Raw genomic sequence first — 20,304 nt, 5'->3', positions numbered from 1 at the left:
AGTTTTTGCTCGTTGTCAACATACATTTGAGCGATGGCCATGCCCTCTTGATGGTGTTTGTTAGAGGCTTCACATAGCTATCATAACAGCTCATCTCTGGGTCTTTAAGTTTGTTCTTGAAAAACACATCAACAGGTAGACATGGGACAGCCATAAGATAGAAAGGGGAGTATTGACTCATGAGCAGTGTAGTTATACGAGAGTCTGGAGATGATGTGGCCAATTGTGCTTTGCATCTGGCAAAAGGGCTTGAATCCTGTTACCCAATGTCCTGCTGAAGCGGGCCACCATTGCCCATATATGGTACGGTGTTGTCCGTGACTTCCTCACGCCAGCAACCTTCAACAATTTTCTTATCAGTTTTGAACAAGTCATCCTGATGCGAATGCATCAACAGATTTGTTGTTAGCGTCCTCTGCAGTCCAGAACTGCAGCAGTGCAGAGATCTTTATATTCTCTAGAGGCACCATTCCCTCCCGATTGGCTGTCTTGCTGATGACACACCTTGGGCATTGATGGATATAGTCCTTCGCATCTTGGTCTATGTGAGGCCAAAATAATCTCTGACGGGCCAGGCTCAAGCTCCTAAACTGCCCCTGATGACTGCCATGAATGCCCCTGAGAACCTTAGATTTGAAGGAGCCCGGACCTATGAACTTGTGTCGCTTCTTCCTTGAGACCTGGTTCTACAACACTGTGTGAGGATTTCATTGCAAGTAGTCCATTTCTCCCAATGTTTGAGGTACCTGATGACCATTGTAGGCTCCTGATAGGCTTCTCTCTTCTGGACAGGTGTCGGCCACGTTCCGCAAAGTACAACACTGGAAAGGACAGGATCACTCGGCTGTCCTTGACTCAGCTCTCTTTCAATGAACACAGGCAGGGGTTCTTCATTAGGGGAAACTAACTGTGGGAGCTGCTGGAGGACATCAACAGCTTGCGTCCTGGCACTGGACTACCAAAGGCATCTTTGGAGAAGGATCGGTTCTTGGTACAAACAGACACTCCACTCCTCTCTTCCCCTTCATTTGTAGTCATCTCAAAGTTGATATAGCTGGGCTGTGAATTAGGTGTGTTGTGTAGTAGCCAGAGGTGGAAAAAGTACGAAAATATTGTACTCAAGTAAAAGTACCAATACCTTGATGGAATATTACTCAAGTACAAGTTAAAATATCGATCTGAAAATGTACTCAAGTAAAAGTAAAAAGTAGTTCATTTAAAATGTACTTTAAGTAAAAGTTACTTAGTTACTTTTTTTTTTTGGGGGGGGGGGGTACCAGAACAACCAGTTTTACCAAAGACTTTCTAATGAGGAGATACAGCACTCAAAAAATCCTCCATAGTAATGCATGGGGTTAGTTTGTAACGGCAATATGGCAGTTGTCTACACATCAAATGTCTATACATATCACAACCCTTCCGCGGCAAAACGTTGACATGTGAATACATTGAGCCAATCATGTGGTGTGTTGTAAAATACATTGAGCCAATCATGTGGTGTGCTGTGAAGACATCGTGCCAATCATCTGTTGTGATCTCGCTGCTGGAGCAAGATTGGTGTCGTGAAGCCTTACGCACACGCATTTCTGCTGAAATAGATGCATGATAAGTGCCCAAAAAGTGTTGCAATATGGCCGCCGAGTGGAGGTACTTGCCTGAAAAGTTTGAGCAGTAGTTGATTTTCAAAGTTAGTTGCACTCATCCTTGGGTCGCTTTGCAGTGAACAGTAATCCAGTACAACTGAAAAGCCCCTCACAGGCAGCTGAGGCAGGCAGGCCAATATTGAGTTGCAGAGAGTTTTTTTATATTTGGAAACGAGCAGAAGGTTCAGCAGATTAAAGGGCGTCGTATTGGGGGGGAAAGTGGGAAGTATAGGGCCCCAATGGAGGAGAGGGCCCGTGAAAAGTGGAATACAGGGGGCACAACATTTTCACCAGGCATTAGTAATAACTCAAGTAATCCACAGTCATGTAATGAAGTGGAATAACACAGGGGAAAAGTATTGAACACGCTAAGAAAAAGCACTAAGGCAAGGAAAGGGAAGGAACGAGCTGGAATCTGTATAGAGAGTATGTATCCTTTCTATCTGTGCAAATTAATATAAGCTTGGTTAGTAGCCTACATATTGATGGACTATAAAAAGTTTTTTCATTTCATGATCGATAAAAGCAAAAAGCTCTCCCAAGACCTTTGCAACCTTATTGTTGCAAAACATATCAATGAAACTGGTTACAGATGCATTTCAAAACATCAGAATCTTCCAGTAAGCAGCATGGGAGCCATTATCTGCAAGTGGAAGAAACATCACTGCATCATCAACCGGCCATGCACAGGATCTCCTCGTAATATTTCTGACCAGGGAGTCAGAAGGATAGTCAATTCCAAGAGCCAAGGACCACTCGGAGAAAGCTCCAGAAAGACTTGAAGGCAGCCAATTCAATTAAATAGTTCTGGAAGTAACTAAAGATCAGGATTCACAAGAGGGACCCCTGGAATCTGTTTAGAACAATGGGCCAAAATCAGACCTGATACTGCGACCAATAAGTTTTGTCATACAGGAAATGTCTTGAAGCTGTCTTTACAAGGCTTTTCCACAAAGTATTGAAGAAATTTCAGTAGGCACGTTCAATACTTTTTTCCTGTGTCATTCCACTTTAATACACAAAACTCTTATGTTTGGATTTTTTATATGTGTGTTAATATAATGTGTGGTGAAAATTTTGAATAGACTCACTGGAAGTTTAGGCGTACATCTTGCTAAAGAGCTAAATGGTTTAGTCCGCCTGCACGATTCATAAGGTAGTCTATCTTTTGTTTATTTAGTTGAGCATCGCTAGTAGTGGACCGCTAATTGTTTTGCTGCTGGTGCAATGTCTTTCTCCAAGAAAGCCAGGTTACTAAAAACAAAGGCCAAAACAGGAAAAAGAGAGACATCAAAATGAGGGGAAACAACTGCTAATAAACTTCTTTCCCAAGGAAGGTGAGCACAAACGTCAAAACACGAAATCCCATGGTGTTTGCTTAAATATCTCCGTGCTAAAACGAACTGAGACAACCGATTGGAATAGCGGAATATAGCCTACACTTTCATAGGTTAGGCTAATCTGATGCATTTCGTGATCCAGTCTCCATCACTTTCAGAAAGACTGCATGGCGCCAGCTTGATTCATGTCCTGTTGTAGGCTACATGCTGATCATTATCACTAGGCTAGTGGTTTAGGGCGCGATTTTTTTCTCTCCCTTTCCGTTTTCGTTAGTCTTAACTTTTTTTTTTTACTCAAGTAACGGATGGGATTTTTGATGTAGCGAAGTACAATACTTCACTCAAAATGTAATCAAGTAAAATTTAAAATACCGATTTTATAAACTACTTAAAAAACACTAAATACACAGAAAAACTACTCAATACAGTAACGTGAGTAAATGTATTTTGTTACTTTCCACCTCTGGTAGTAGCCTCCAGTAGGGCGGTCAAAGATCAAACCCCTGCTGAAAATGTTTAAATGGCCATTCACTCAATTGCTTTCGCAGACACCGGAGAAGAAAACATTGTTCAACCAAAAAATCTGGCAGACATCTCAGTCATACAAAAGGAATCCAACTATGAACATAAATCACCCCCAAAGTGTGTGTCTCTCTGTGTGTGTGTGTGTGTGTATGTATATTTGTGTGTTGCAATGGTCTTGACTCATAACCTGCATGTATGCCTGCAGTGAAAGACTGGAGATGGACTCGCTCATCTTAGATGGAGGGTGCATTTGTTCTGCCTACAAAGAGGGTGATGTACAAAGAGCATGCAACCCTGTCCTCCCACAGCATGTTATCATTCCTGCTACTGGGGTTGCATTGCTATTTTGCTCTAATGTCACAAAATATTTCAACATTACAATTTACTAAAATGAAAGTGAAGTGTGTCAATAAAATAATCAAAAGAAACTCCGTGTATAACTATCATGTTTGTTGTGACACATTCCGTGCATACAAAAATGTGCTATATATGTGACTTGACTTGACATTATTTCCTTGTGGAGTTTCTTTTGATTAGGAATAAGAATGTGTAAGTAAATGGCAAAATACTTATATTTCTAATTCGTATATATAAGTATTTTGCCATTTACTTACACATTCTACACATTCCTAAGATTCCTAATATTATTCTTACTTTGAGATAATATAAATTAATACATAATACACAATATTAAAAACTTTGCAAAAAAACCCAAAGTGAATCAGATATACAGTACAGCATACAAATCAAAACACTACAACCATTTTAATGAGTCAAAAAACAGTGGCCATAAAATGGTAAATCCTACACTTGTGGACCTAGAACACAACAATGATGCTATTGGCATCTATATCAAGAACTGGCTATATGCCATGTAACGGTTAAAACATGCATGAGGTGCCATGGAGGTACTATACCAAATCTTTTAATCATGCCGCAGACGCTCAGTTGTTGTGTGAAAACCTAAGCTCTAGCAGTTTCCTTTTTTATCGTATCGAGGCATCTTAGCTGCTAAGATTTTGCAGAAACTAGTGCAGAGCGCTGAAGCATGCATTGGGCCTCCTACAGTGCTAAAACGTGTTGAAAAAATGTCTTCTAGAACTAGCATGTCTTATTTTATTATTTCAGTTGTTATATTGATATTTTCCCATTGTTGTCAATCAGCCACAACCTAAAAACATGTTAGCTACTAAAACAGCTGAATGTGACAAAGATAGAGATATACTTTAAACGGAATTTTAGTGGTGGTTTCCTGTTTGAAGCATGGGGGAACGCATGCTGATATGTTCCCCCACTAATGTTCTCTGTGGTCTCTTAAAGAGACAGTATGGTACCTCCAACAGGATGGCAGCTTGCCCACATTTACATACACATACCAACTCACTCAATGCAGGTATGACTGTACAGAGCCAGTCATCAGGTGTGGGAGTTTGGGACAGACTTGAGGTTATAAATACAGAACACTTTAGATTTGATGGTAATCACTGGGCAGGAACATAGTATTACATTGTGTGAAATGATTACATAACAACAATCACTTGGTAAAGTGTGATTAGTAAGTATTAAATCAGTTATTATATATTTTTTTCCATAACATTACTAAATGTGACTAAAGATTTTTTTTTATCACAACACAGTAAAGGCTAGTAAAATATCAAATGCCTCTAAAAACTCTAATGTATGCCAGATCAATATAGAAATATCTGAAGAACTGCTGATCTCACACTACAGGACTTTAAAATCTTTTAAAATCTTTAGCAATTTCAGCTAGTGTCCTGATTATATTATATATATAAAAAATTACAATGGCAGAAATAATAACAGTTATGACAAGGGCAAAGATGTTCATGATACAGGCAGTGGATCCATAACTTTTGGCTCCTGCAAGGTCCCCTGCCATCTTCCTGTCCCGTGACTGTAACACAACAGCATTACTGCAAACTTGAATGTTGCTATAATTGCAGACAAATTCTCTAATTTAAGATGCTTTTTAAAGGCATTAAATAGGCTACTGATTAAGTGCTAGAATATTGTAATGCAAATAATATTCATATTTGATATATAGTTGTGTTCATAAGTTTACATGCCCTGGCAAATTATTACTGAGGTCATCAAGCAGGCACCTTCTTTCTTCAGAGTTTCATTGAATTAGGCCCACGACACCTCCAGAAGGCTAAACAGTGTGTCTGGCATCCTAGACTCACCCCCCTCTACACTCATGATGATGCCAACAAATACCAGGAACAATCAAACTACAATTACAAAACAACAAAGTCAATTCAGGCTACAACATGACCCCAATTAGTCTGTGAGCGCCTCAACCTCAACTGCTTTTTCAGCAGCCTCCGATAACTGTTTTACAGCTCCTTCCAGTGACCGTCCTTGAAAGTCTAGCAGAAGTGTTGTGGCTGCTGTAGCTGCTAGCACTTATCTCCATTAGTCTCGCACCGCTTCCCCATGGGTCCATCTAGCATCTGTCTTATGTGCTTGCCAGTCACGCTCTCGTACCACTGCTACCAGTTCAGCATACTTTGTTTTTTTCCTTTCAAAGGCTTCCTCAATCACAGCTTCAAATGGAATAGATGGCTCGATACAGTAAACGATATGTTCACTCTCCAAATACAACACCATATCTGGTCTCAAAGCAATCACAACAATTAAATATCCAAGACGTTTTCAGTCCCATGCTTTGCCCCATTGTCTTGTACTGCTTGTACTGCCCCTCTAGCACAAACAAAATTCTACAGCCCCTGTCATTTGCCAGCATAAAATGAATCTCAACTCTCTTGTTCTCAAGCAAGCCCGCCAGTCATTTTAAAACCTGATTATGTCTCCAGGTGTAGCGACCTTGGGTCAAGCTAGTTTTACAACCATGATATGCTTTAAAGAGCCATGACCATGCTAGCTTACAGCTTGCATCTTCCCCAACCCATGAGGTTCTGTGGAGTTGGAAGTGGCTCTTACAATACATTTTATGCGGTTAGCATCCATGACCCATAGCTCCTTCCAGGTGCATGATCTTTGTCTTTTCAACACCATGCCAGTGCATCCATTGATCCATAATCAAATTAAGACATGGAGTATTCCGATCTTAGTCGAATTATTGAAATGTGTTCTTAATTCTTAAAAGAATGGTGCACATTTCACAAATTCTGTATGTAACCTTATGAGCACAACTGCAACCTAGTTGTTATAGCTGCCTGAATGCAAGTATCATTTGTGTGGATATTTATTAAGCTTCCTACACAGCAATATGACTCATTGTCTAGGCCATTGATATAATGAATCTGTACATGTGGTAGCATGGAATATTTCAGACTTCACACAACATCTGAATAGCAATCATTTTCACTCACTTCATTTCAAACATCAACAGCCAATGATTTACAGATTCCATGACTATTTTGGATGAAGAGAAGGTCTGCCTTTTCTATTCTCTTTTAGTTGCAGCTAATGTGTTTTTTCATTGTTGGATAGTTACCTTAATAAAGACAAGTAATTTCTCTTTCTTCCTAACAATTATTATGTTACATCTTACTGTCTAAAAACCCAAGTAGACAGAATAGGCTAACTTATTATGAATTCTGGAATTTAAGCATTAAAAAGTTTGAAAAACATTCTATTGAAAAATGGCTGTCGTGTTTCTACTCACCTTTATGGAGTATATGAAGGCTACCAGCCCCAAGCAAAATGGGTTACAGTAGACAAGATGGAACATTGACCATATGATATGGTCTCTCGGCACGGGGACATCCACATAAACAAGTTGACTCTGCGGCATGTGGGTCACGACTTGCATTGGCACGTTGTCTTGGTTTGATGGCATGTACTGCGTTGCATAGTTTGATGATGGTACATATGCCATGTTCTCTCTTTGAAAGCTGAGAGTCAAAACGTTGAGTATGGCATGTGTTGCATTTAAGTTTGCAGCCTTTTTGTGTAGCCCTCACACAGGAAACCGTGGGGTCTTTCCTCCCTCCCCTATTATCGGAAATTAACGTGTTTTCCTGTGACTAGACACCCCCACAAGTGTGACATCTGAAGCCCTGCCCTTGCTTGTAGGCTACCTACACGCTTACCTACACGTCATATACTAGCCTACAAAAGTTAAATTATGCTATTTTACCAATGTCATTATACACTGCTTATTTACTGTAATGTGATTGTTTATTCAAAGTGCTAGAACTGCATTTTGTCAAGGCAAATGTTAATTAAACTGATCATGCCTCTGTAGGATTATGCCAGTTTAGAGCAGTAGTGTAGTCAATGGAGCCTGCATGTGGAGCCCCCGAGGTGACATGGGAGAAGAAGAAAAAATGAATGCAGCTGAGGAAAACAAATCTGTCTGAGGAAAAGAAAATCTGGTTGAGGGAAAAATATTTGTCTGAGGTAGAAACCTTTTCTGTATGTGACTTCCTTTATAAGAATAATCTACTAGACCATATGCAGTCTGTTTTCAAGAGTGGTCATTCTACTGAAACTGCTCTTGTGTCTGTGACTGAAGCATTGAGAGTAGCTAAGTCCTCTGCTCAGTCATCAGTATTAATTTTACTAGATTTATCTGCCGCCTTTGATACTGTCAACCATGACATTCTCCTTTCTACATTATCTGAACTGGGAATTTCTGGGAAAGCTCTTAACTGGTTTGAATCTTACCTTAAATGGCATTCTTTTAGCGTTTCTTGGCAAGGACAGGTATCAAAGTCTCATGACCTCTGACCTCACCACAGGTGTGCCTTAGGGATCAGTATTAGGGACACTACTTTTCTCTATTTATACCACTTCCTTAGGTGAGACCATTCGCTCCCATGGATTTGACAATCATTGCTATGCGGACGACACTCAACTTTACCTATCTTTCCCACCTGAGGACTCTAGCGTTTCCGATCGGATTTCTGCATGCCTTAAATGTATTTCAGTCTGGATGAAATATCGCCACCTTCAGCTTAATCTTTCAAAAACTGAGCTTTTGTTGTTTCCAAAACAGCTATTTACAGATTACATCCAGTTTGCCTTATCTTCACTGACCCCAACTCAGCATGTGACCTGGGCATCGTAATTGATGCCCGATTTAACTTCTCTGAGCATGTAGCCTCAATTGCAAAATCATAAAGAAGATCAGACCTTATCTGACACAAGATTCCACACAACATCTTACAGGCCATGGTTATCTCCAAGCTGGACTATTGTAATTCACTGTTAGCTGGCCTACCTGTTTGTGTAGTACGATCGTTACAACTGATTCAGAATGCTGCAGCACACCTGGTCTTCAATCAGCCAAAGACGTAACTCTTCTCCTAGTTACTCTCCACTGGTTCCCTATAGTGGCTGGAATTAAATTTAAATCTCTCACGTTGATGCACCAGATTGTTTAACACAGAAGCGCGGAGGAACAATTCCTTTCTATGTCAAGACTCTTTTCATCAGTGGTTCCTTGTTGATGGAATGAGTTGCCCAGTGCTCTCCGTTCCTGTGATAGCTTTGGGTCTTTCAAGAGGGGTCTAAAGGCATATCTGTTCGACATGCACTTAGTTTATTAAGCCTTTCTTATGTTATGTGTTATGTTATGGTATTATATTATAGTATTTATTTATTTTCATTAGGCTATTGATTGAATTGACATTATTGTTTATTATTGCTATTCTCCTTAATGTAGTCTTACCAACTTTTTAAATGGTTTATTGTTAAATTTATGTATGTCGCTTTGGACAAAAGCGTCTGATAACCATAACCATAACCAAAAACCTACACTGGCATTCAACTTTTTTTCCTAACACAATTTTAAGCAAGTCTATTGGGAGTTTGATCTCTTCACATAGACAACATCAATAGAGTAGCTCTTGAGCAACTATAGCCTAGCAGCTTTGAATAATGTAAATGTGACACCTGTTAAACTCGAAATTAGCTGTCAGTATGCACAAAATGAAAGCAATCACAGAACCACAGCCCTGAATAAAAGCCACCTCCCTTCCAAACTGGTAAGTGGCGATTCTGCCCTGAATAAAACCCACCTCCCTTCCACACGGTTAGTGGCGATTCTGACCTAAATATGACAAATGAGGGAATGGTTGGAAAAATACTCTCAATCCTGTCTAACAGCAAAGCGAAAGGTATATCTTGATATTGCATTTTTAAAACAGCATAGAGAATATATTACCTTAACTATTTTAATAAATAAGTCAACAAATGAGAGCATCTTCCCCAGTAGCCTGAATTTTGCCATAGTTACCCCTGTAGAAATCTGGGGTCATACAGGAAGTCAGCAACTATCGGCCTATCAGCATCCTCCCATCTCTAAGGTTATTAAAAAAGTAGTGTCAGCAAAGATTGTTAAGGCGTAGTGATGTCAGAACAACTAATTGCTCACCTGGAAGGCTTTTTTACATCCGGTTTCAGGAAAAAACATTCTCCTGAAACAACCTGCTGCTACTTCCTTGAAGTAATCAAAACAAACCTATCAAGGAGTGGTGGGAGCAGTTTTCCTTCATTTACGAAAGGCTTTTGACACTGTCAATATAGGCTACTGTTTAACGTAAGATACAACCTCTCAATAAACACTAAAAACTGGATTAAATCTTGAATGACCAACACCAGTGTGTGAGGAATAACACACTGTCGTGCACACTGGGAATACCACAAAGGTCGATCTTAGGACCGCTGCTATTCAGTATATATCAATGACATCTGTTTGCAGTGATGTTGACATTAACGCTGATGACGCTGTTTTATATACTCATGGGAAAAATGCAACAGAGGTCTCTGTTAAACTAACAAAGGAATTGCATAAGATTGCTGATTGGCTGCACTATTCCTGTCTTAGGCTACATTCAGGGGTTGGTAGAATCAGAATACCAATGGGCTACGTGTTTTTGTGTGTTTTATTTGTTCCATATTTAGTTATCAAATTTAGTGTTTTTGACTGGATAGCACTGAATAGTTTATAGTGTTGCATGTTATAGAAGCCCTATGCAGGTCTGGTTATTCCTTCGTTGTTTCTGGGTTTTCGCCGGATTTGGGCTCGCATTTTTCACGACATAGCTCCCCCTGCAGCTTCGGTAGCAAGTGACTGCTACGCTAAACCCCCACTAGCTAGCGAGCTAGCCATCAAGAAACCAAGCTAAACACATAGCAGTGCTACAGGGCTCACAATAAAACGGTCGAGCAAACACATTGTTCAAGAGACTATCAAACCACATTACAAAAACGAAGTTCACCCAAAGGTAGGCTACTTACAATTTCAACAGCAACAAAGCCAAGTTGGTGTCCGTTTTGCAATCTTCTTAGAAACTACAATCTGACTACATTTTCGAGGCGCGATTGAATACTTCCGCTGAGTCACATCCGGATTTCCTCAGACCGGGAACAGAAAGTTGCATATTCATTTTTTCCGCGGAGAAGCGATAGGGGGAGACGAAGCACCCACCAAACGACCCAGAAAGTGTTGTAGAACCATCTCTCAACCTGCATAATTAAGGTAATTTTTGCTAAAATTGTTGCATAGGGCTTCTTTAAGTTAGCCAACAGCTAGCACTATCGGCTAGCTTGCATGATTGCACGTTAACGGTAATCTGTGTTCACATTTAAACTCTACGCGTCTGCTTCGATCTGTCATGACCTATGGTTGTTCTAGCTTTACCTTCACCATACTGTATCTAATGTTTCTTTTCTTTTCTTCTGCTCTTGTCTAGATTCTTCAGACAACATGAAATGTATGTCCAAAACATGAGTAATGACAAATGAGTAAGCAGGAAAGCAGAACAGGTGACTTTCTTCGTTTGTGTCAAGACTAGCCTAGCCTACAGTTTGAATGGCAGCACTCAGGTGTTGGACATGTTAGAACATTTTTATAAGCAATGGAGAATTTTTTTAGTCAATTGTGTACTTTGGATGAAATAAACTTTTTAATATTTTGCAAAGTTTGGCTATTTTAATTTGATCAGCAGTCTACTTCTATATAATACATTTAAAAGTGTAAATAAATACAACATTATAACACATAATAATCATTATTAATAGTAATATTAATAATGGTAGTGTCCAGTACAGTACTGTTTACCTGGAGGTCAAAGAGTCAAAGAGTGTTTAGAAATGAAAGGGATAGTCATGAGTCTGCCCAGGATACAGCTAATGCAGTGATTTCATAATGACTCACCCGTCTGCGGCAGCTTCTCTCCGTCTGATCAGGCCTTTGATTAGGGCTGCCTGACCCGGTTTACAAATTTCATTCTCATGCTAACCACCAATATACAATGCAGTCACACTTCAATGTTAACAATTCCTCTCAGACTCAAAAGAAGGCAATAAAGATGCAATGCATCTGTCGTCAGTGGTTGGGCTAAGCTGAGACGTTCTGTGATTGTTGCAGAAAAAACTATAAAGGGACATGGGTATCCTATGTCTTCCACTGGTGCCCTCTTCGCAAGGCAACTGTAGGTTGCTTTGGACCAATGTGTTTGCTAAATACCATAACCATAACATATGCAAAACTGTGGTATAAGCGGGGAAGGGCCAAGCCAACACTGCTTTCAGTCCATTAGAGAATGAAACAGCGTAACATCTCACCAAGGCCATGATGAAGTAGCCACGAGACATAGAGCAATCACAATTTTGTGGACTTTTATTTTTCATGATTAATTGTTTTATCAGTTCTTGAATGTTACAACGAATGTTGTATGGCTCAGTTTGTGTTAACCTCACAGTTTACACACAGGTCATCTTTTAACTTCTTTGTTATTTTCTTATAGTGAAATCTGATTGGCATCCAAGATGAAAATGTCACTGGGACAACCCCAAGAAATATAACTGGCCAAATATTCAACACAGGTCATTTTTAGAGTACTGAATGTGACTCAATTCCAATGCAACACCTTTGTTTCAGGGCAATTCCATGGAAAATTATGTTTTTTGTAACATCCAACGCCAATAAAATGTGATGGTATGGTATGATGTGAATGATTACATGAAATTTGAGAATTTGCTATTTTTGGCTGAAGAATGTACATGAGAAAAAATGCACAAAAAATGAATGTTGTTATTCACATCATACAAATGCCAAGGCATTTCACTGGCGTTATGGATGTGACAAAAAGTAAATTTTCCGTGGAATTGCCCTTCATTATTACTTTTCCTTATGTCTCCTACAGGCCCCAAGATGTGGCACAGATGTCACAGTCCATTTTCTATATGCCCCCCAGGTACCAACACACTGTGGACCATCCTTCAAGCTCTGGTAAAGTGGAGACATTCTCCTTTGGTACAGTGTTTAAGCTTTTAAGCCCGTACCATCACACTGGTGTTACGGGAATGTTGGAAATTGAACGTTCTAAAGAATATCTGGTTTCATTCAGAGCCCTAGAGAGTAGGCTAGAGAGAGAACTTCCTGACCTCAAATGTTGTGGGCGGGACTAAGTTCGGCTGGCACCCAGGCTAGGAAGGGAGAGGAATTGCACAAAACCACTGCTTTGGTCTGCAAGTTTACACAATCTTGCACAATCAAAATGGTGGTTGTAGCATGTGTTATGTGCATATGTGTCACACCGTTGTACACTTTTTAAGAGTAAACTTTGCTTATTTTCCATGGATGTATTCACTTGCAAAAATTACCATTTCCTTTGGTTCACCTTTTTTTCATTATTTCCTTCATCCTATCACTTGTGCTGGGTTGCTAAAGAGTACCATCCTATCACTTGTGCTGGGTTGCTAAAAAGTACCATTTGGCAGGAGCGTACCTATGTTCCCCGGGTCCTATGTTCCCCGCTTTGTATGGGACCGGGGAACATAGGACCCTTTTTTAAAACCCTAACCATAACTATAACCCCAACCCTAACCCTAACCCCGAGCGGGTAATATAGGACCCGGGGAACATAGGGGTGACCCCATATTGGGCTATTGTGTGCTAGCTTACAGAGAGGCAATGCATTGGATAGTGAAAGTGCACACACCTTTCATTTCAGACCTTCATTGAGATATGGCAGTCAGAATGGATTCTCTTCTCATGTCAGACCTTTACAGAAGTTACACTACATAATACAAAATAATCAATCAATCAATGAAACAAGGACTTTGTGGTAAAGGAACGGAGGGAAGTTGAAGAAAGAATTGTGTAATTGTAAGTGTAATTCCCCGAACGGATGCTAAAGTATCTGACACGTCTGCTTTTTATCTACACAGCAGATTGAAGTGGTGTAAACATCAGTAGTAAAACTATGAAGATTTGTGTATGAGCCATGAACAACATGTTCTGTTACATTAAGGACCACATATAATAATAATAATAATAATAATAATAATAATAACAATAATAACGCTAATATACATTTTCATCATTATAGTGCATTTATTTATAGGCAGCTTTCAAGGCACTTGAGGACACCTTACAAAACATTAAAAAAACAATCAGCAGCACAGAGTAGCAAGCAGACTGGGAAACCATAGAGGGCTTGCATATATACAATCAGACAGAGCAGTGGTAGGAGAGTTGGAAAGGAAGGTCTCAGTGAACTACCATGTTATGTGTTCATATTAATTTACTCTACGAATGTTCAGTCGGAGGCGTGATTCATTGTTGGACCAGGTCAGGTTAGGTCAGGTGTGGCCGCTGTTGGAGTCACACACTCCTGTCCAGTGTGTTCGCAGTGGTGCTCTTTGAGTTTTGCGTCCCTCCCATGGAGTGAGTGGGCGCCTCGGAGGCCAGGTGGAGCACACTGCGGAGCCCGCGTATGATTCCCTCCTTGAAGCCGCGGCCCATGCACACGTAGATGACGGGGTTAAGGCAGCTGTTGACGTAGGCCAGGCAGGTGGCCAGCACGTTGGCCCACGCCAGCTTGTAGCCGTGGTGGATGTGGTGGTCAGCTGGCAGAGCCAGGTGCACGATGTCCAGCATGTGCACCGGCGCCCAGCACAGGAAGAAGCTCAGCACCAGTGAGATGATGACACGGGCGGCTCGCGCCGACCCTTCGCGCCCTCCGCGGCTTTGCCCACGCCCCGACGCCCGTTGGTACACGCGTCAGTGGCTCACACAGATCACCATGAACGGCAGGGCAAAGCCCATCATGAAGCGGAAGATGGTTATAGCCCAGGCGGCCGTCATGCTGTGCAACACGGACATACACCTGATCTTTTCCGGCACCCCACCAAGATCGACTTCGGTTCCACGGCTTCCTGGATGACGAACTGTGGGGCACTGCCCAGCAGCGCCAGTTCTGGCACCAGACGGGCCAGCTGACCAGCATCCAGTGGTCCATGCTGATGAGCGCCAGCTGCAGCACACTACAGTACATGACCAGGAAGAAGGTGCCGTGCAGCAGCTTGCAGGCCATTGGGCCCATGGACCAGTGCATGTCCTGGGCCAGCGGAATCATCAGCAGGGGCAGGGACAGGCAGCACAGCAGGTCGGTCAGGGCCAGGTTCTCTAGGCTCTGAGTTCATTGAATTTTCGAACCTTACGTTGTTGCGGAACAGAATCTTCGGTTAGAATGTTCAAAACTCACCTGCTGAATGTACAGGCAATTTCATATCCAGGTAATTGACAAACTCTCCCCCAAACACAGAAATTGATCAGCATGCAATTTTCTCTTTGGCAAAGGAAAGATTTACACCCTTTACAAAGAGCAAATGCTGGAGAGATTTAGACAATCCTGGGGTAAACATTTTCAGGCTATACCATCCCTTACTGACCCAAAATTTTCTCTATCAAAGTTGGCAGTTGACTCTATAGTCTCCATCTAGTGGTGGCATGATGGAACTGGTAACAGAAAATCACACATGCATAGTGCTCTATTCATAACACTGTGTTCTTTATTGTAAAACAGAGTTGGCCCAACATGCTGAAATGAAATGAATTTCAGCTAATTTTAAAAAAGACATTCTCAAAAATATATAGCATTTGAGAAATAACATTTTTAACTCTAATGCCACAAAAATGGAAAAAGAAGAAGAAGATGCATTTTGAACCTGACTGTTAAGATTTCTGCACTTGAATTATTGTATATGTCATTAGACAATTTACATATTTATACATACTATTTCAGAAAACTTCCAAAACAAAAAATATTGACATAAATAATCAACTGTGGAAGGATATCTAGCTAGCTTTTTAACCTGTTCACCAAATATATCTTTACATAAGCGTATTTTAGACATAAAGAGTGAAAAGCTACTAATGCAATGCTATCACTTATTTTCTAACTCTAGGGTGGTATGCCTTGCCAAAAATTAGGAGCCGTAGCCTATTCCCCTCAGATGGTACCGACGCCGACCAACCCCTCTGGCTCAAGGACTAACATAGACAGGGCAAAACCTACAACGATCTGATAAAGGTCACCAAACTTATCTCAGTTGATCCCATACTTTTTCGCGTAGAATCCATTTCTATTTTTGTGCCATGCATAGTTATAGAATACATTTGAATAAATTAGCAGATATAACATATTTCAAAGACAAGTATTGATAAATTAGCATGCAATAGGAAGACAGAGCCATATGTCCTCTGGCCTCAACATATTCAAATTTGATCAAATAATTATGCAAAATGATGTTATTTTCATGTAATATTGCAGATACATTATGCAAATTAGAACCTAAATATGTATTGTCGATGAATGAGTTCCTCTTTATAAGAACATTATATCAAGGAGAATATTAATATTCTTTTACTTAATTAGTCTAGATATCTGAGGCTATTTGTGAAAGTTAATATGCTTGCAATTTCATGAACTAATTTGCGAGGGGGGATTTGTGAATTGTGGATTTATGAGAACTCCATCTCTCTTTCATTAAGAAATCCCAGAAACTTCAGTCCATGTTTTTTGTTCAACATCTTAATACTATTACACCAAAAAAGTCACCAACTCCAATATTTCATTGGACCATATTTCGCCGTTTATGGTGCACGTGCATTTATCTTGCCATTGTTTCGACTTTCGATAAACTTTTAGGCTCACACATTTCTGTGACCTCGAGAAACGGAGACCAGAAGACATGGCTGTGTCTACCTACAGCCAAATTATCAATACATGTGTTTGAAATATATGTATAGGCCTATCCGCTCATTTATTAAAATAGCCTATAGAAATTATCTAATTAACTGATACAAAAATGCCTCAAGCAGAAATGGATTCTACGCATAAAAGTAATAGGATCTCAATTGATAAAGGTTTGGTTGTGACCTTTATCGGATCGTTGTAGGTTTAGGTTTTGCCCGGTTTTGCCCTGTCTAAAAAGCACCACCCACTTGTAAATCTACAGTCTGACGTAAGCACGCAGCTGCACGGTGTTTCTGACGAGACTTCCTTAAAGGAAAAAAAAGATCGCCGTAGGTTTGTCGGGGAGGTGGTCCTGGTCCACGGTCGTGGTATTAGCATTTGGACTTCGAGAAACGCTCCATAATAAGTATGACGAGTAGGTATCCATTTTTAGCCTTATTTGAGGCATACGTTTTTGTTGGTTTGTAGTATTTAACCGAAAAACAACCAATGTTGGTAAATGCTGTGCTGCTAGCTAACACATCACTTCGACACCATGAAAGGAAAGGAAGCTATGTTGAAAAGATAGCTAGCCAGCTGGTTTAGTGATAGCTATCTAACGTCAGCTAATAACCAGCGTTCGATGCGCTTTTGCACAATATCTGCCTGTAGAGCTGTTACAATGTCACGTAATGAAAAAATAGATCTATATTGACACTCTGATTCAGTAATATTCACTGTAAATTAATTAATCTCTGTTAAATCCCATGGCATAACGTTAACCTTATACTGGTGCAAAACAAGCATGCAATCGCTAGCAGGCTAGTATAACGTCATATAACTAACGACGTTTGCTTTTGTCTATATAAAGATTCCGATACGACGTGACGGCAGACATTTATTTAGTTATTTATTGATTTTATGGTGATCACACTTGAGACAGCAGTAAACTCTAAGATTGTGTTACGACGTCCAGCAAATCTTTTGCACTTCCACTATTGTTGAGGTTTGTTATTGTCATGCGCGCGCTCTCTGGCGCCCCCATTGCCACGTTGGCTCTTGATGTTTCCAGCTCTGAATGATCATAAGTAATCCTGTTGTTGCAAATGCCACTTTTTTGACATGCGCATACATTTGGAGTCGAATCATGAATTGGACCATCTGAATTGTTTAATATGTGCAAATTGACCATTTTTACTCTGTACCACAGACTCTCTTTGTAGTCATAATGCAACTCTTGTCTTTTCAGGGGGAAACCAGCGCGAGCTTGCCCGTGCGAAAAATGCCAAAAAGAATGATGCGGCCAAGGGAAAGCGCCCGGACGACGGGCTGTCAGCAGCTGCCCGCAAGCTAAGGTATCACACACACCCACATGTCTCACAAAACAGTATACTATTATAAAAATGTCAAGTTTTAAAAATTGAGGGTAAAGACCGTGTGTATGTGTATGTGTGTGTGTGTATGTGTGTATATATATATATATATATATATATATATATATATATACACACACACACATGTGTGTGTGTGTGTGTGTGATGAGCATATGTTGTTTATGGTTGATTTTTTTTTTTTTTTTAAACCGTCTTGACTATGAATTGAATGTCACATAATTGTAACCTCAGTTTGGCTGTTAGAGTGTCCTTGACGTGGATTAAAAAGCTGAACAATGTGTTGTAAGAAAATTGCCTGGAACTGTCATTAGATGTCTAAGTGACTAGTTTACATGCACTTCAGTATCCTGGCTATCCCGATTTTGATTATAGTTATAATATGACAGAGAGCGATTGGCCAACATGAAAACACAACAGCCAGATTTAAGCGAAGGCAATAGCAGACCTAACCTTTATTTAAGTTAAAGGTTAAATGGAGTTAAAGATATACTGTAACAGCAAGTGAACAGCTAATCATTATCATATGAGCAAATGCCAGTTAGAAATTACATTTCTTTACTCTCCTGAAGTAGTTTTCTCTATTGTTTGGGTTTGTTGGTGTTATCGTATCAGCAACAGTTTACAAACCACCTATTAAAAATGCAAGAGTTGAAAATAAAATAAAACAGGCTCTGAAAAAATGAGAAAAGAAAGCAAACAATGGCTTGACGCTTCTCAATTGTTCTTGCGCGAACAACAGAGTTCAACGCATCACTGTTTTTTTAGTGATCAATTTTTTATTAGCACCATTTATATCATTCAGACATACAGAATGACTTCCACAATGTATGACAGTTTGTGTCAAATGGTGTAAAAAACAAAAACCATCCCCCACCCCCTGCGGTCACAAAACGAAACAATCAATCAAACAAAAAACAACAAAAACACAGAAATCAAACCTTGCCTAATCACTCTCCATTAGTTCTTGTGGCACTGAGGAACGCATCACTGGTTGTGTTGAATCAAATGCTTTGCGTTTTGTCTGCCTTGAACCCCTGGAAGATACCGGATAATAAATCTTACATGCATGATTGGCTATCAAAATATAAGCACAACTGCAAAATCAGCCTACTTTTTTCCTGTAGGGTTAGGGTTTCTCCCTTCAATTAAAAATCCCTGCAGACTTTACAAAAGCATCACAGGGAATGTTATAAAATTGAAAAGTGTATGGCATGGCTCTTTATCCGCTGCATCTACTCAGTTCTAACCTGTGTATTTTTTTTTTATATATATATATTTTCAGAGATGCAGAGATAATGCAGCAGAAGCAAAAAGCGGCGGCTAAAGACAAGGCAGGTGGCCAAGGGAAGTAGCCACAGCAGGAGGGGGCAGCTACAACACCTAATCAAGGAAAAAAACAACAACTTCAGTCTGAAACTCTTGTCACGACAATGGATTCCCATCATGACCCGGCTCTTAAAGAGTAGGCTAAGTCCTCAAACCAAACCAGGCTTGCCCCGTCAATATTTCTCCACCCTCTGGTGAACTAAAGGATCCCCCCCCTCCCTTTTTTTTCGAGTTCTTGTCATCTACATCTGGCAATGGATCCTTTGAGCAAAATACTGGTGGTAGAACTAATGTATAACTGCGTACACAAAGATTTTTTTGTATCAATATGTATCCAGTCAAATAAAGTATAGGCTTTCTAATTCAGATCTCGCTGTTCATTTGATTGCTTAGCCTAAGGGCCCGTCCCAATACCTCCCCTACCCCTAGATTTTTGCCCTAACCCTCGTTTTTGCGCGTGCACGTGTAGGGCTAGGGTGTCCCATTACTATAGGGAGCAAGGGGAAGTGCTATTTTGCCCTTAAAATCAACCCTCAAAACATAGCCAGGACCGATGCAGGCTTAAAACGAAGTGGGAGATGAAATTACCCTGGATACCATGCGAGCTCTGCGAGCCGGCCAAATTTTTCATATATTTTCGCAAATAAGCATATTAAAATTTCGAAATATGTTGGAATATGTTAGCTGGATGCACATCTGATGGACTATTGAGTTTTGAACACTAATGTTAGAAAATATCTCACGAAGCTATCTGACGATGTTCATGATATCTGCTGAGTGCTTTGAGAGAGTCTGTCCATCAAATAACGTTATATATCTGATCTGGGTAGTTTCGTCAATATTTAAGGTGGGTGTTCTGGCGTTCACATGAACACGAATATCTTTGTTGATTAACTAGACGTAGATAAACCAGCACAGCCCACACAACAACAACCGCTGGAATGGGCATGTTCCTGAATGAAAATAGTAGCAGGCTACTACCGGTAGACACGTCGGCGCTGCGCGTGACGTAGGTGAGCACGTTCGCTACGCTAATTTGCATTTAGTGGTGTCCCAATTTATAGGGAAAGATCTTCACCTCCACTTCCCTTGTTGAGGGGGCTTTAATGTTGAG

General features: G+C 40.3%; 1 protein-coding gene and 1 pseudogene across 1 annotated transcript; one reads left to right on the top strand and one right to left on the bottom strand.

The window, feature by feature from the left end:
* Nucleotides 1-14,114: 14,114 nt before the first annotated feature.
* On the bottom strand, nucleotides 14,115-15,231 carry LOC143126105 (C5a anaphylatoxin chemotactic receptor 1-like; annotated as a pseudogene).
* Nucleotides 15,232-16,795: 1,564 nt separating this feature from the next.
* On the top strand, nucleotides 16,796-19,556 carry LOC143125607 (small EDRK-rich factor 2-like). Its single transcript, XM_076287229.1, has 3 exons — nucleotides 16,796-16,906; nucleotides 17,720-17,825; nucleotides 19,147-19,556. Exons 1-3 carry the CDS (start codon nucleotides 16,900-16,902, stop codon nucleotides 19,214-19,216), a joined length of 183 nt encoding a protein of 60 aa, XP_076143344.1. The 5' UTR covers nucleotides 16,796-16,899; the 3' UTR covers nucleotides 19,217-19,556.
* The last annotated feature ends 748 nt before the right edge of the window (nucleotides 19,557-20,304 follow it).

Source organism: Alosa pseudoharengus, unplaced genomic scaffold (genome assembly GCF_046254945.1).
Source record: "Alosa pseudoharengus isolate Yale_2024_CS ecotype anadromous, Long Island Sound unplaced genomic scaffold, YU_APseudo_1.1 YU_APseudo_1.1_scf_16, whole genome shotgun sequence".
NCBI classification, from domain to species: domain Eukaryota; kingdom Metazoa; phylum Chordata; class Actinopteri; order Clupeiformes; family Clupeidae; genus Alosa; species Alosa pseudoharengus.
Note: the sequence above shows the minus strand (reverse complement) of the source record. Positions and strands in the feature narration are given on the sequence as shown.

Coding starts and splice junctions, on each gene's coding strand:
- LOC143125607 (XM_076287229.1), top strand. Junction 17,826..19,146: donor GCAGCTGCCCGCAAGCTAAG/GTATCACACACA, acceptor ATATATTTTCAG/AGATGCAGAGATAATGCAGC.